Consider the following 14,910-nt stretch of genomic DNA (forward strand, 5'->3'; position numbering starts at 1 on the left):
GTGGTTGTTGTTTCAGTGGTATATGGTGACCATGGTGGTTAAGTTGTTGTTGTTTCAGTGGTACATGGTGACCATGGTGGTTAAGTTGTTGTTGTTTCAGTGGTACATGGTGACCATGGTGGTTAAGTTGTTGTTGTTTCAGTGGTACATGGTGACCATGGTGGTTGTTGTTTCAGTGGTACATGGTGACCATGGTGGTGGTTGTTTCAGTGGTACATGGTGACCATGGTTGTTGTTTCAGTGGTACATGGTGACCATGGTGGTTAAGTTGTTGTTGTTTCAGTGGTATATGGTGACCATGGTGGTTAAGTTGTTGTTGTTTCAGTGGTACATGGTGACCATGGTGGTTGTTGTTTCAGTGGTACATGGCGACCATGGTGGTTAAGTTGTTGTTGTTTCAGTGGTATATGGTGACCATGGTGGTTAAGTTGTTGTTGTTTCAGTGGTACATGGTGACCATGGTGGTTAAGTTGTTGTTGTTTCAGTGGTACATGGTGACCATGGTGGTTAAGTTGTTGTTGTTTCAGTGGTACATGGTGACCATGGTGGTTGTTGTTTCAGTGGTACATGGTGACCATGGTGGTTGTTGTTTCAGTGGTATATGGTGACCATGGTGGTTAAGTTGTTGTTGTTTCAGTGGTACATGGTCACCATGGTGGTTGTTGTTTCAGTGGTACATGGTGACCATGGTGGTTGTTGTTTCAGTGGTACATGGTGACCATGGTGGTTAAGTTGTTGTTGTTTCAGTGGTACATGGTGACCATGGTGGTTAAGTTGTTGTTGTTTCAGTGGTACATGGTGACCATGGTGGTTAAGTTGTTGTTGTTTCAGTGGTACATGGTGACCATGGTGGTTAAGTTGTTGTTGTTTCAGTGGTACATGGTGACCATGGTGGTTGTTGTTTCAGTGGTACATGGTGACCATGGTGGTTGTTGTTTCAGTGGTACATGGTGACCATGGTGGTTGTTGTTTCAGTGGTATATGGTGACCATGGTGGTTAAGTTGTTGTTGTTTCAGTGGTACATGGTGACCATGGTGGTTAAGTTGTTGTTGTTTCAGTGGTACATGGTGACCATGGTGGTTAAGTTGTTGTTGTTTCAGTGGTACATGGTGACCATGGTGGTTGTTGTTTCAGTGGTACATGGTGACCATGGTGGTTGTTGTTTCAGTGGTATATGGTGACCATGGTGGTTAAGTTGTTGTTGTTTCAGTGGTACATGGTCACCATGGTGGTTGTTGTTTCAGTGGTACATGGTGACCATGGTGGTTGTTGTTTCAGTGGTACATGGTGACCATGGTGGTTGTTGTTTCAGTGGTACATGGTGACCATGGTGGTTGTTGTTTCAGTGGTATATGGTGACCATGGTGGTTAAGTTGTTGTTGTTTCAGTGGTACATGGCGACCATGGTGGTTGTTGTTTCAGTGGTACATGGTGACCATGGTGGTTGTTGTTTCAGTGGTACATGGTGACCATGGTGGTTGTTGTTTCAGTGGTATATGGTGACCATGGTGGTTGTTGTTTCAGTGGTATATGGTGACCATGGTGGTTGTTGTTTCAGTGGTACATGGTGACCATGGTGGTTGTTGTTTCAGTGGTACATGGTGACCATGGTGGTTGTTGTTTCAGTGGTATATGGTGACCATGGTGGTTAAGTTGTTGTTGTTTCAGTGGTACATGGCGACCATGGTGGTTGTTGTTTCAGTGGTACATGGTGACCATGGTGGTTGTTGTTTCAGTGGTACATGGTGACCATGGTGGTTGTTGTTTCAGTGGTATATGGTGACCATGGTGGTTAAGTTGTTGTTGTTTCAGTGGTACATGGTGACCATGGTGGTTGTTGTTTCAGTGGTATATGGTGACCATGGTGGTTGTTGTTTCAGTGGTACATGGTGACCATGGTGGTTAAGTTGTTGTTGTTTCAGTGGTACATGGTGACCATGGTGGTTAAGTTGTTGTTGTTTCAGTGGTACATGGTGACCATGGTGGTTAAGTTGTTGTTGTTTCAGTGGTACATGGTGACCATGGTGGTTGTTGTTTCAGTGGTATATGGTGACCATGGTGGTTAAGTTGTTGTTGTTTCAGTGGTACATGGCGACCATGGTGGTTGTTGTTTCAGTGGTACATGGTGACCATGGTGGTTGTTGTTTCAGTGGTACATGGTGACCATGGTGGTTGTTGTTTCAGTGGTATATGGTGACCATGGTGGTTAAGTTGTTGTTTCAGTGGTACATGGCGACCATGGTGGTTAAGTTGTTGTTGTTTCAGTGGTACATGGTGACCATGGTGGTTAAGTTGTTGTTGTTTCAGTGGTACATGGTGACCATGGTGGTTAAGTTGTTGTTGTTTCAGTGGTACATGGTGACCATGGTGGTTGTTGTTTCAGTGGTATATGGTGGTTAAGTTGTTGTTGTTTCAGTGGTACATGGTGACCATGGTGGTTGTTGTTTCAGTGGTACATGGTGACCATCGTTCACGTCTACAACCGCTGGAAGAACAGTGAGATCAGCTGCTACGTCAATGGAGAGCTCGCCTCCTACGGAGATATCGCCTGGTTCGTCAACACCAGCGACGTAAGTAGATCCATACTATACTGATCATCGTTGTTATAATGCTATTCCTGTAGTAACCACAAACCTCTACTCTCACACAACCATTCCTACCCATCTATGCTGTGTAATGGAATATAGCTGAACATAGAAGTTGTGCTAGTGGTTGTTATGCATGTGTGTAACCAAAAGTATATTTTGATGCCAATTATCAATCAAAACATTTCTCTGAAGTCATCAATCAATCAACAAGAAAGCCTTGAAGCTGTCCATCCAGAACTCTTCAATTTGAACCATTGTGCTTTGCATAAAACAGTTTCCACACAAAGACGTATGGTATATGTTGTGATTGATATACCACGGAGAACCATTGATACTGCAGTACAGGTTGTTAGAAGAGGACAGCACTTCCCCACAGGCCCCACTCTTTCTGATTGATTGATATAATCACTGTCTCAGCTGACAGAAGGCTCAGGGGTGAAACCAGTCTCTTTATCTCTCTGGCTCTCTCTTTCTCTGCCTCTCTCTCTGCCTCTCTCTCTGCCTCTCTCTCTGCCTCTCTCTCTGCCTCTCTCTCTGCCTCTCTCTCTGCCTCTCTCTCTGCCTCTCTCTCTGCCTCTCTCTCTCTCTCTCTCTCTCTCTCTCTCTCTCTCTCTCTCTTTCTCTTTCTCTTTCTCTTTCTCTTTCTCTTTCTCTCTCTCTCTCTCTCTCTCTCTCTCTCTCTCTCATGGATGGATGGATGGAACTGGGTCTGTAACAGGGGAGCATGCTTTTTCTCTCTGTCTCTCGTGCGAAAGACAAGATTCTCACGTCAGTTTTTAGCCAAATGAAGATGCTTTTCTAACGCAATCCTCATGGCGTGACAGTGTCACAGAGGGCCTCGATACCCTACAGTAGTTATGGCTGATTGAGACGTCTCCCTCCTTGATAACAATGCTCAGCTCACCCCCTGCCTATTTACACATGCTCTAGTAAACATACAGAAGGGAACGGATGAATAGAGATGTATGTTATCTCTATGCCGACGGTGTGTCGATTCACACTCAGACATGCTGTTTGAGTTGTCATAGTTATCTTTATTAACGCTTGTTCAATTCTCCTTCCCTGTTTCCTTCCTTGTTTCCTTCCTTCCTCCCTTCAGACTTTCGACAAGTGTTTCCTGGGTTCGTCAGAGACGGCGGACGCCACCCGCGTGTTCTGTGGTCAGATGGGGGCGGTGTATCTGTTCGGCGAGGCCCTCAGTGCAGCCCAGATCCTGGCCATCTACCAGCTGGGGCCTGGTTACAAGGTAGGTAGAGGCAAAGCCCAGTCATCATGCAGTATTCAGTAGTCCCACTGTTCCTAAACGCCCTGACATTTGGATACCCCATAGATCAAACAAGGAAGGTCTGCACTCATCAATTTGATGTGAAACATTAATGATTGTGGATCTTCCACCTTTCTCCTATCATGAATTATTTCAAGATACACTACAGACTATCACTAGTAGTGTGTAAGGTTTAAACCCAACAGAAAAATATAAATGAAAGTCACACTCAAGTCTGCTTCCTGTTAATTGATTTGACGTCTCTGCCGTCTCTCTCAGGGCACGTTCAAGTACAAGGCTGAGAGCGACCTCCTGTTTGCTGAGCACCACAAGACCCTACTGTACGACGGCAAGCTGTCCTCCTGCATCTCCTTCTCCTACAACCCCCGCGCCACCGACGCTCAGCTGTGCCTGGAGTCCTCCCCCAAGGACAACGCCTCCATCTTCGTCCACTCGCCACACGCACTCATGCTGCAGGTACGGACACACACACACACACACACACACACACACACACACACACACACACACACACACACACACACACACAGACATAAACGTGCGCAAACTCACACACTAACACACACAAGAACACACACTCACACATAGAAATGTGGTTTTGGCACCAACATGTAAACCATCTAAGCTAGACATCTAGTCAATGTTGAAAGAAGTTATCCATCCACCCTGACTAATGGCACTTCTGCAGGTTATTCTTATCCCCTACTCAGGTGCCTCAGCCACTTGTTACACACACACACACACACACACACGTTTTGTTCTTCTATCTTCATGTGGATCTACAAATCATTTCCATTCAAAATCCTATTTTCCCTGACCCCTAACCTTAACCCTAACCTGTAACCAAAACACACCCACACCTTCACACACACACACCCACACATATACACACACACCCACACATATACACACCTTCACACCTTCACACACACACCTTCATACAGATAATGAAGCACCTCCATCAGGCTCTATCTACTTCTAATTAAAGGGAAAGTTCACCCATTTTGAATGTTATATTGTTTTTGTGCATCTCTGAGTGATGTTCTATCGATTCCCTGTGTCATTTCATGATTTCATTGCCATTCAAGCAGGCAGAAATCCGTCTCGTATGACGTAGCACCGTGATAAAGTCTCTTTCACTACACTGGAAGTTAATAGGAATACGAATTTTAGATCGCGAAAATGTCTATCGTACAGGTCAGATTTCAATACTGGCCGATGTCGTAATTCGGGAGGATGTCTTCTCTCCAATGAGCCATTGATCATATTTCTGTGATATTCCTACCTCTAGAATTGTGTAATTTAATGGAGGGTCTTGCACATTTTTCCCATTTGCCTGCATCTTTAGTCCAGAGTGCATTGCATGGTGCCGTTGTCATAGAGATTAGAGAAAGGAGATAGGAATCCAACGACAGTCTGCTGGTTGGGAACGTATCCAACTTCTTGTCCCAGACTCGCCCAGAATGCACCGCGCGGCCCATTGATGTAGCATGGGCAACGTTTCCCCATCTCCTCAAAAGTATATATGCCGGTGCGAATTTCAGACTCCACTCTGTGAGGCACATATACATAGACTTTAAATCACTGGCCACTTTAATAATGGAACACTAGTCCCTTTAATAATGTTTACATATTTTGCATTCCCCATCTGTTATATATATACTGTATTCTATTCTATTCTACTGTATCTTAGTCTATGCCGCTCTGACATTGCTCATCCACATATTTATATATTCCTAATTCCATTCCTTTACTGTAGATTTGTGTGTATTGTTTTTGAAATGGTTAGATATTACTTGTTAGATATTACTGCACTGTTGGAGCTAGGAACACAAGCTTTTCGCTACACCCGAAATAACATCTGCTATACACGTGTATGTGACAAATAGAATTTGATTTGACATCGATCTGCAGGTTGAACATAGTGAGGTTGTAGTCGCCTACATTGATAGTGCAGTTTGTTTAGGGGATTTTACAGCTAACTAGCTACTTCACATGCTGATTTAGCGTTTGGTATTATTGTGTGTAGCTACGTTTGTTAGCTAGCTATCCAGCCAACCCATAGAGAGCATTGCATTGTGGATTTTGTAGTAAACTTGAGCTACAACAGACTTCCACAACGATTTTCCATGTTGCTGCCAAACTTATTATAACGCTAAAATGAAACATTTGTTCACAAAGAATATTGTTCGCACATAGTCGGGTTATTTAACACTGTAAATGAGAGGAATGAGTGTTTTGGGGTGGATTGTTCCTTTAAGATAGAGGTGAGAATGAACCACACTGCACCTGGCTGGCTAGCAGGCTGGGAACAGAACACTACCCTGTTCTATTTTTAGAATTAGATCTGCTTACCAGTCGTTTCTATATTGAACCAAGGTGGTGCTTCCTGAGTTTTCTTTAAGCACTTTATTATATTATGCAATACTTTATTTGACCTTGTAGTTACTGAGGATGATGAGTTAATTTATTTATGAGGTAAAGTAAATTGGCACGTTCTGGTGGCTACGTGTTAACATGTAAGTTCTAGGTAGCAACAACTAGATGACAAGTACTGTAATGAAAGTGCTTCAGAAATGAATTTCTCTCCAACTCTCATTCAAAGCCATATTTTTGACTTTATCACAGAAGGTCGTCTGCACGCCTGATTAAATGCACATTAGGAAGACCTTGGCAGGACTCACACACACACACACAGCTGTCATTTTTATTGAATTACTTTGAATTCTCCTATTGTCTCTCTCACTGTAATTGAGTTTTGTCTCTGAGCCTCACAGCGCGTTTAGTCTACGCATGAGCTCCTTTGTCTTTCTGAGGCAGCCCGGCCTGTACGTTTGTACACACACACACACAGACCCCATCGCCTATTGTTAGCACATTGTTAGTATTTCATACATGGACTTGTGTCTGTAGATTAGTGTCCTCTACGTATGTGTTCAAAATGACTATTGGCTTGTTTAGTTGGTAGACAGAACCGTAAATGCATGAGGAAAATGGCCTTGCTCATAATAGCACATTTATCTACTGTGGGATCTGACAGTAAGAAACATAGAAAATATTCTATCCACAGAACTCATGTAGCAAAACCCTCATCAGGGTAAACAGACTAGACTCCTGAGCCATGTTGCCTCAGAGACTAACTCATCGTCGCGGTAACACGCCCGCCACTCAGCCCATCACCGTTAGCGACAGGTGTAATAGTGCTGTAAAGGAGACAGATGTTCAGAGGCGTTATACTGTGTTTTCAACACCACACCAGATGTACAAGGGAGAAATGTGTCTCCACCTGAGACGAAAGCAGACTGACAAGACCCAGCCTTTGTCTACAGTCCATAGGGTTCTGATAGGCTTCTGGTTCTACCGTATTTCTCCCTTACAAAGTAGTGCACTCTATTTATACCCCTGATCCTTGTGTATGTATTCCTCCCTTCTTCAGGATGTGAAGGCTGTGGTGACCCACTCGGTCCAGAGTGCCATCCACTCCATCGGGGGAGTGCAGGTCCTCTTCCCCCTGTTTGCACAGCTGGATCACCTCCAGCACACCAGCGATGAACTGGACACCTCTCTCTGGTAGGGGACTACTGTCTTTTGATTCATCGATTGATTGACTTTATTCAATTCTTTTAAAATATTGTACACATCCGTGCGTAGCCATGTGGGAGAAAGTGCATTGTGTTGGTGGGGCTGTGTTTGAACTCGCCCTGCAGTCTAGAATATTTTGCTTTCACTAAGTAGAAGTTGTTTTTTTAATTCAATGTCTTCAACCATGCATGATGGCAGCGCAAATGGCATGCATAATGTTGTCTTGTCCTACTAAACCTGGATACCAGTTGTGAATATTAGTGCCCCTAGTCCTTGAGTAATGTTCTCAGTCATGGCTTTGTGGCTTTTGTCTGCCCTCAAGGGGAAGGTGTTGCATAGACTGTGTTCTCACAGCAGAATGGTAGAATGGTGACACCCTCATTATCTTAGACAATAGCTATAGGATGTACCCTGTAAGGGGCAAGTCTTACTCAGCAGCTAACTACTCTCTCGCTCTCTCTCCCCCCCAGTTGCACTTTGCTGTCCTTTGTGATGGAGCTGCTGAAGAACTCTGTGGCTATGCAAGAGCAGGTCCTGGCCTGCAAGGTCTTTCTGGTAATCGGTTACACCCTGGAGAAGGTGAGAGACGTGATGCACACAACACCCCCCTCGCCAGAGACACATTCACACTCTGCCATCTTCCTTTCGTCTGTCCTAATTGCTGTTCTGTGCTGAAATTGGAAGGTGGATAATATGATTTCCCAGCACTCTGTCCATTACATCAGAGAGGAGCAGATATTGAGCTGTCTGTCCTTCAGCCTCAGTGCTGTGCCCTCCAAGTCCATACTGCCTTTGTCTGTTCTGAGACCAGTGCTAAACGCCCCTACATCTGGTAGCTTGTTGATTGTGTCCGCGTGTGTGTGGTCAGGTTACTCTAAAAGTCTATTTACATCTAAGGCCTAATTGCTTTTCCCCCCTTAGCTGCATTTAGAGGTTACAGCTGACGGTGGGCTTGTTAGACACAGAGTTAACCTGATTCACCTTTCTCTCTGTGGGTGTCCTCTGCTCCCTCCCACTCCTCCCTCCTCTGTAGTCTTCCAAGGTGCATGTGACTCGGTCCGTGCTGGACATCGTGCTGGCCTTCGCCCGTTACCTCAGCAACCTGCAGAACGGCGTCCTGCTGCTCAAGCAGCTGTGTGACCACATCCTGTTCAACCCTGCCATCTGGATCCATGCCCCTGCCAAGGTAAGAGAGGAGAGGTACTGGCACAGGAACACACATGTGCAGGCAGGTAGACGCATGCACGGTGACACACACATGCACGGTGACACACAGTCAAGGACACAGTTGTGCAAGACGTGTGACGTGTAGACAGGCACACACACCCACCCACCTCTGTCCATCCCACCATCATCCTTTCATACTCTAGTCCTTGTATCTCTCCTCCCGTACATGAGAGCGACAGCCCAGCGTTCAGTAGGTTAGGCTATTGGATTTTATTTCTGTCTCACCTCATGCTGGGGTTTTCAAGTCAAATCAAATCAAATGTTTGTCACATACGCCGAATGTAGACCTTACAGTGATATGCTTACTTACAAGCCCTTAACCAACAATGCAGTTTTAAGAAAAATAAGTGTTAAGTAAAACATATATATATTATAATAATAATAATAATATATATATATATATATATATATATATATTAATAATAATAATAATAATAATAATAATATATTAAGTAACAAATAATTAAAGAGCTGTAGTAAAATAACAATAGCGAGGCTGTATACAGGGGGTACCGGTACAGAGTCAATGTGCGGGGGCATCGGTTAGTCGAGTGTGTGTGTTCTTACGTACGTTTGTGTGTGTGTGTGCGCGTGCATTCACCCCCCAGGTGCAGTTGGTGTTGTACACCTACCTGTCGACCGAGTTCATCACCACGGTGACCATCTACAACGCCATCCGCAGGGTGGGCACGGTACTGCAGGTCATGCATACGCTCAAGTACTACTACTGGGTCGTCAACCCCCAGGACCGCAGCGGCTTCACGCCCAAGGGCCTCGGTAAGAGAACACACACATGCCTCCCTACACACACACACACACACACACACACACAGACACACACACACACACACTGCACTCTTCATATTTCCACTAACACACACTTTTCTACACACACTGATACAGACCGATACCTCTCCTCCCCCAGACCAGTGTTGCTGTAGTGTTGCCATGGAATTTGAGCAGCACGCTACTTTTACTGTGTGGAGCTGGGTCCATCATCCAGTCCTTTGTGTCCCCTGCAGAATGTGCTTTCCTGTTCTTCTTGCACCTCTATGTTGTCTGCTAAACCTAGAATAAACATTTTGTATTGTCTACCTACAGCTGTGCACTCTGCATCGCGTCCTAAATAACATCCTTTTGAAAACAGACCTTCTCTAATGACTTTGTCCCTGCGTGTCTGCGTGTGTCTGTCTGCGTGTGTCTGTCGTTGTGTGTCTGTGTGTGTAGACGGTCTGAGACCCAATCAGAAGGAGATCCACTCTCTCAGAGCTTTTCTGCTGCTGTTTGTGAAACAACTCATAATGAAGGTGAGTGTGTATGTAATGAGAATCTCGTATGATATTAAAAATAATATATATAATTTGCCTTTTACACCTCATGTTAATCTACAATAACTATGACCGGCGAAGAGTTAGATTTCTGTTCTGTACTCTCTATTTTCAGGATTACGGAGTGAAGGAAGACGAGCTTCAGAGTATTCTCAACTACCTGCTCACCATGCATGAGGTTAGAACTAAAAGATCATTCAAAATGTCATGTCTTATACAGTGCACTACTTTTATACAATACATACTTTATTGTAAAAAAAAAAACAGCAAACAAAAACATTTGTGTGAAGAGTATACCGCTGCACCATGCAGTATCCACTCCAGTAATTCCTGTTCATCTTTACTCGATACTCCTTTACAGTTGAGGTATAAAACTGCCCACTAGGTGGCACTCTAAGCCAACAGCTCTGGCCTCCCAGACCCTCTCTCCTCTCTACTATAGATACAGAGCAATCACACTGGGCCGGGGAAACGACCAGGATCTTTTTAACCGTTGCCAAGTTTCACCAAGCACTCCCTCGCAGAAGCCTCTGTGTTTACACTGCAGTGATGCATAGAGAAATAATGGTCCTGTAAAACAAGCAGGAATAATCCCTGCAGGAACAAGGGGATTAACCGCTTTCCTTCGGGAGTTCTACAGGCTTCTATGGATTGTTCATTCATCAGATAATTCCGTTGTTTCCGTGTATTATTCATTCCATCAACATTTGTTATCAATGACTAATGATCTGTTTCCGTAGTGACCATTACTAATCAAGATGGAAACGGTGCTCTGGTTTGATCTTTGATGTTGTGTGTCACCAATTAATCAATAATTAGTGTGAAAATAAACAGTATTAGTTATTGCACGTACATGGTCAATGCCTGTGTTTGTGGGTACTCTGCATCCATGTGTGTGTCTGTACAGTAGGGTGTGTGTTGGTGTCTGCTTCATGATGATACATGGTGTAACAGCACACCCACTAGCCACACTATTCATCTCTCGTTGGGCTGCATGACTCCACAGTGAAAGGCGATGCTAATTGCGAGCCCATTAGCGCGCACACACACTATTTATCATATTGCTAATAATGCTAACAACAAGGCCTCCTCCATGATCTGATTCATTCAATTCAGTACAACTTTATTTATTTTCCCAGGACGACAATCTAATGGATGTGCTTCAGCTGCTGGTGGCTCTGATGTCGGAGCATCACGGCTCCATGGTGCAGGCCTTTGATCAGCGCAACGGAGTACGGTGAGCTTCAGGAATAGAATGACCCACCACCCATCATAGAACTTCAATGGGAATGCCCGTTCTAGTCATTTGACTTCTATGACGGTACTGTAACTATACGTCATCTCCCGTGGCAACGGGTGGCGCATACTCCACCACAGGCCCTGCGGCCTCTGAGAACAAGATCGCTGTGATGTTAGTCTACTTTGTGTGTGCCTTCGAAATGGTACCGTGTTACATATGTAGTGCCAGAGACGGTACCCTATTTCCTGTATAATAGTGCACTACTTTTAACCAGAGGCTATAAAGGGACTAGGGTGCCATTTCAGACGCGCCCTTGTGGTTCTGTTTGTGTTTCATGAAGCCAAAATGAAGCCAGATGACACTGAGGCCAATAAAGATGGTTTACTGGCTTCATTTGATCCTTTATCTGCAGGACTATTGACATTCAGCGACGACGGCACACGAGATTTATCTGTCTTATTTAGTCACCCTGTTTGCATTCTCTGTCACATGGGGTTAAATGTAGTGTATCAACCATCATGTCTGGGCGGGTGTCTGATATAGGCCCTCTCATAAAGGCTTTAGAAAATCTTTGTCTGACACACAGTTTGGGTGCCTTCTCATTTTACTAGCCTCTCAAAGGCTCCAACCACTTATTTTACGACCGAAGTAGATGTCCTATACAAAGTTATAGTAGGTTCACAAAGCAGTTATCATCTGTGATGAAGTGATTCTGTAACTGTTTGGTTCTGATACACTCTTTTAGGTTTTATAATTTGAGATGCTGTTAAATTTGCTTAAATATGTTAAATTTGGTATTCATGTGTTTTTCTTTGTTTCTGTACAGGGCCATTTACAAGCTGCTGGCTTCCAACAGTGAAGGAATCAGAGTTCAGGCACTCAAAGTCTTGGGCTACTTCCTCAAACACTTGCCCGCTAAGTAAGAACTCTAATATGTTGCTGTCACTTACCTTGTACTCTTGTCTGTAGGATATTATTAAGAATTGTTCGTACGTTTGGTCACATAAAAGCACTCAATTCTGCCTTGGACATTAAAAGTATATTTGTTCCAGATTTAAGAAGGACTCAGTTAGGCTCAGTCATTGATGTAATTATTCCAATTCTATAGTAATTTACCTTTAGGCAGTCAAAAGGGTTTTCAATTCAAAATGGCCTCCTCAGTTGTATATTTCTAAGAGCCAAATCCCATCATGGAGCTGAGTATCTACAAAGAAAAGGGTCTCGTTCAGGTGGAGGTCGATATCTAATCCTCGTTCAGCCTGCGTACTGTAGTAAAATGAATAGCTGGCTTTAAAGCCCTTTCTATTTCTCTCTCTCTGGAGAGTAAATTGCCTCTAGTTGTGTAGAAGTGTTTTAGATAACAAATTAGCCACTCGTAAGCCTCCTTTGGTTCAGCGACCAATTAAGATGTCAGAGTCGCAAGAAAACAACCCATGATGAAATACAGTGCAGGTCTCATTGAGGCTCTATTTCCAATTCTACTGATTCCTTTTTGATCTCACAAACTTTTGATCAGTGGTAGTACATATTCCCCAGCCTCAGACCCAGCCTCATCCCTAGCCTCATCCCTATCCTCATCCCCAGCATCATCCTCATCCCCAGCCTCATCCCCAGCCTCAGACCCAGCCTCAGTGGACCCCCCCCAATTTCTTTTAATTTTTCACTCAACTTACTCTTAAAACCTGCGATAGTAGAATGCACAAGGTAACATTTCTATACTGGGTAGTGCATCATCAGTTTTCCTCGTCATGTCAGTCATCACATACCTTAGAGAGCTATTTACAATTTGTCAGAAATGTCCAGATCAGCTGGTCCGTGTCAGCTAACATTTTTTAGCTAGGTTTTTTAGCCCATAGATTTTGTTGTTATGTTTGAGTCACAACAATATCACATGAATACACATTGGACATGCTTTAAAACTGCAACATTTGCTCTGCACCCCACGAAAAATTAAAAAAAGTACAATTGCAGGAAATCCGCTTTAAATTTGCAACATTTTCTCTCCGCCAACAAGAGGTGACTGAACAGTTTGTCATAAACAGTGCTTGTGCCCTTCGAAATAGTAGTGGGCATGCGTGTGTGTGTAGAGGAGGTTCCCTAATGCTGGAAGGGGGCCTGAGAGGAGAAGTCTTAGACAGTCAGACTCTTTACTGTCTGACTATACTAGCTTTATCATCCCAGAATATGTACAGATGAATGATACTCAGAGATGAAAGCTCTGAAGGATACTTGTCTTTGAAGGGTCCTGACAGGCCTCTGCAGGGGTGCATTTTTCATGTCTTTCAACTGTGTTCAAATGTGTCCTGAAGCACTGGTAAGCTTACACAAGCGGTGGTCCACAAACATTCATAGTCCGTGACTCACCCTATGGCTTCGGGAATTTTCCTTGTCTGTCCTCAACCAGTCCTTGACCGACAACCCAAAATGGAATATGTACTGCCCACCATTTTGGAAACATTGCTTGCTATACCATACAATGGTGCCAAGTAACGCTTTTGTGAATTTATAGGTAACTCTCTCGTTAAAATTTTAGCATGTAATTAAGTGCAACACGATACACTGATACACAGTGTGGATACAGTGATCAATGCGCTGGTACCAAATGTCAATGGATACTCACTGACCATATGACCCTTGACCTTTGTTCCAGGAGGAAGTCAGAGGTCATGCTGGGTCACGGCCTCTTCTCCCTGCTCAACGAGCGACTGATGCTCCACTCCAACCAGTTCAGCAGGACAACCTACAACGTGCTCTTCGAGGTCAGTTAGTCCCTCTCTCGTCTCTTCCTTGCCGTGTATGTGTAAGAGAGTCTGTGGAGAAGAAAATGGAGTAGTTGACATATGAAGCTATTTTCTCTTTGCCTCCCCCATAAATCCTAATACTAACTGCCCTCCATTTTGTATTTGCGTTGGCTGATGATTTCCGTCACTGTATTAGTTCAGTTATACATGCACTGATTACACATGAATTCATTCTGAGAACACATTATTTAGATTAGAAGTGTGTTTTCTGAATTATTTAATGCTTTTATAGTTCGTTTGATGAAGTTGTATAGAACGTGTAGTTAAACTCTAGTTTTCCTGTCACTAGCGTCAGCTCTAGCTATTCTCCTTCTGTCTGGACCTAAATACCATATCCCTTCTGAAAACATTTCTGTCCATTTTGAAGCGTGATGTTCTATTATTAGCCATAGGTAATGCCTTAACTCAAATGATGGTCATTTGTGTTAATGGATCTATGTTATAATGGCACAATTAATGCACACTATATTAAACTCCACAGGAATCATGGACTTGTTGTATCTGACCCTGTAAATGACGTATTTTGGGGGAATTTCATGTATTCCTCCTCTGCTGTTACTGTGAGATATTGCCGTCTATTCGATTCGGCACTGATTCTTGTTACCTATTTCTTCTGTGAAGACTTGGTGAACACATACGAACATATGTGGATTTCTATATGGTTCAATGTACTTCTTCCCTGGTGCTGTTAGTATGAGCTATAGATGCAGAAAAGTATTTATGTAAATCGTACTTCTCCCTTTTCTGTGCAGATCGTGTTTGAACTGAATACGTGTGACTGTGGAATTGCAATGTGGAACTCATGTACTTCTTGGTGCTGTTACTATGAGCTATAGATTCACATAAAAGTATTTATGG

General features: G+C 43.7%; 1 protein-coding gene across 6 annotated transcripts in view; it reads left to right on the plus strand.

Moving 5' to 3' along the window:
* The window catches only part of LOC139567059 (lipopolysaccharide-responsive and beige-like anchor protein), a 351,617-nt gene that overhangs the window by 79,437 nt on the left and 257,270 nt on the right, over positions 1-14,910 (plus strand). For all 6 annotated transcript variants that reach the window (XM_071388496.1, XM_071388499.1, XM_071388500.1 and 3 more), the window contains exons 8-19: positions 2,452-2,571; positions 3,689-3,835; positions 4,133-4,330; positions 7,311-7,444; positions 7,927-8,035; positions 8,490-8,642; positions 9,292-9,460; positions 9,911-9,990; positions 10,127-10,189; positions 11,151-11,248; positions 12,078-12,170; positions 13,902-14,010. In XM_071388496.1, coding sequence (XP_071244597.1) covers positions 2,452-2,571; positions 3,689-3,835; positions 4,133-4,330; positions 7,311-7,444; positions 7,927-8,035; positions 8,490-8,642; positions 9,292-9,460; positions 9,911-9,990; positions 10,127-10,189; positions 11,151-11,248; positions 12,078-12,170; positions 13,902-14,010 — 1,473 coding nt within the window. The remainder of the gene's footprint in view (positions 1-2,451; positions 2,572-3,688; positions 3,836-4,132; positions 4,331-7,310; positions 7,445-7,926; positions 8,036-8,489; positions 8,643-9,291; positions 9,461-9,910; positions 9,991-10,126; positions 10,190-11,150; positions 11,249-12,077; positions 12,171-13,901; positions 14,011-14,910) is intronic.

This window comes from Salvelinus alpinus, unplaced genomic scaffold, assembly GCF_045679555.1.
Source record: "Salvelinus alpinus unplaced genomic scaffold, SLU_Salpinus.1 scaffold_41, whole genome shotgun sequence".
In the NCBI taxonomy this organism is placed as follows: domain Eukaryota; kingdom Metazoa; phylum Chordata; class Actinopteri; order Salmoniformes; family Salmonidae; genus Salvelinus; species Salvelinus alpinus.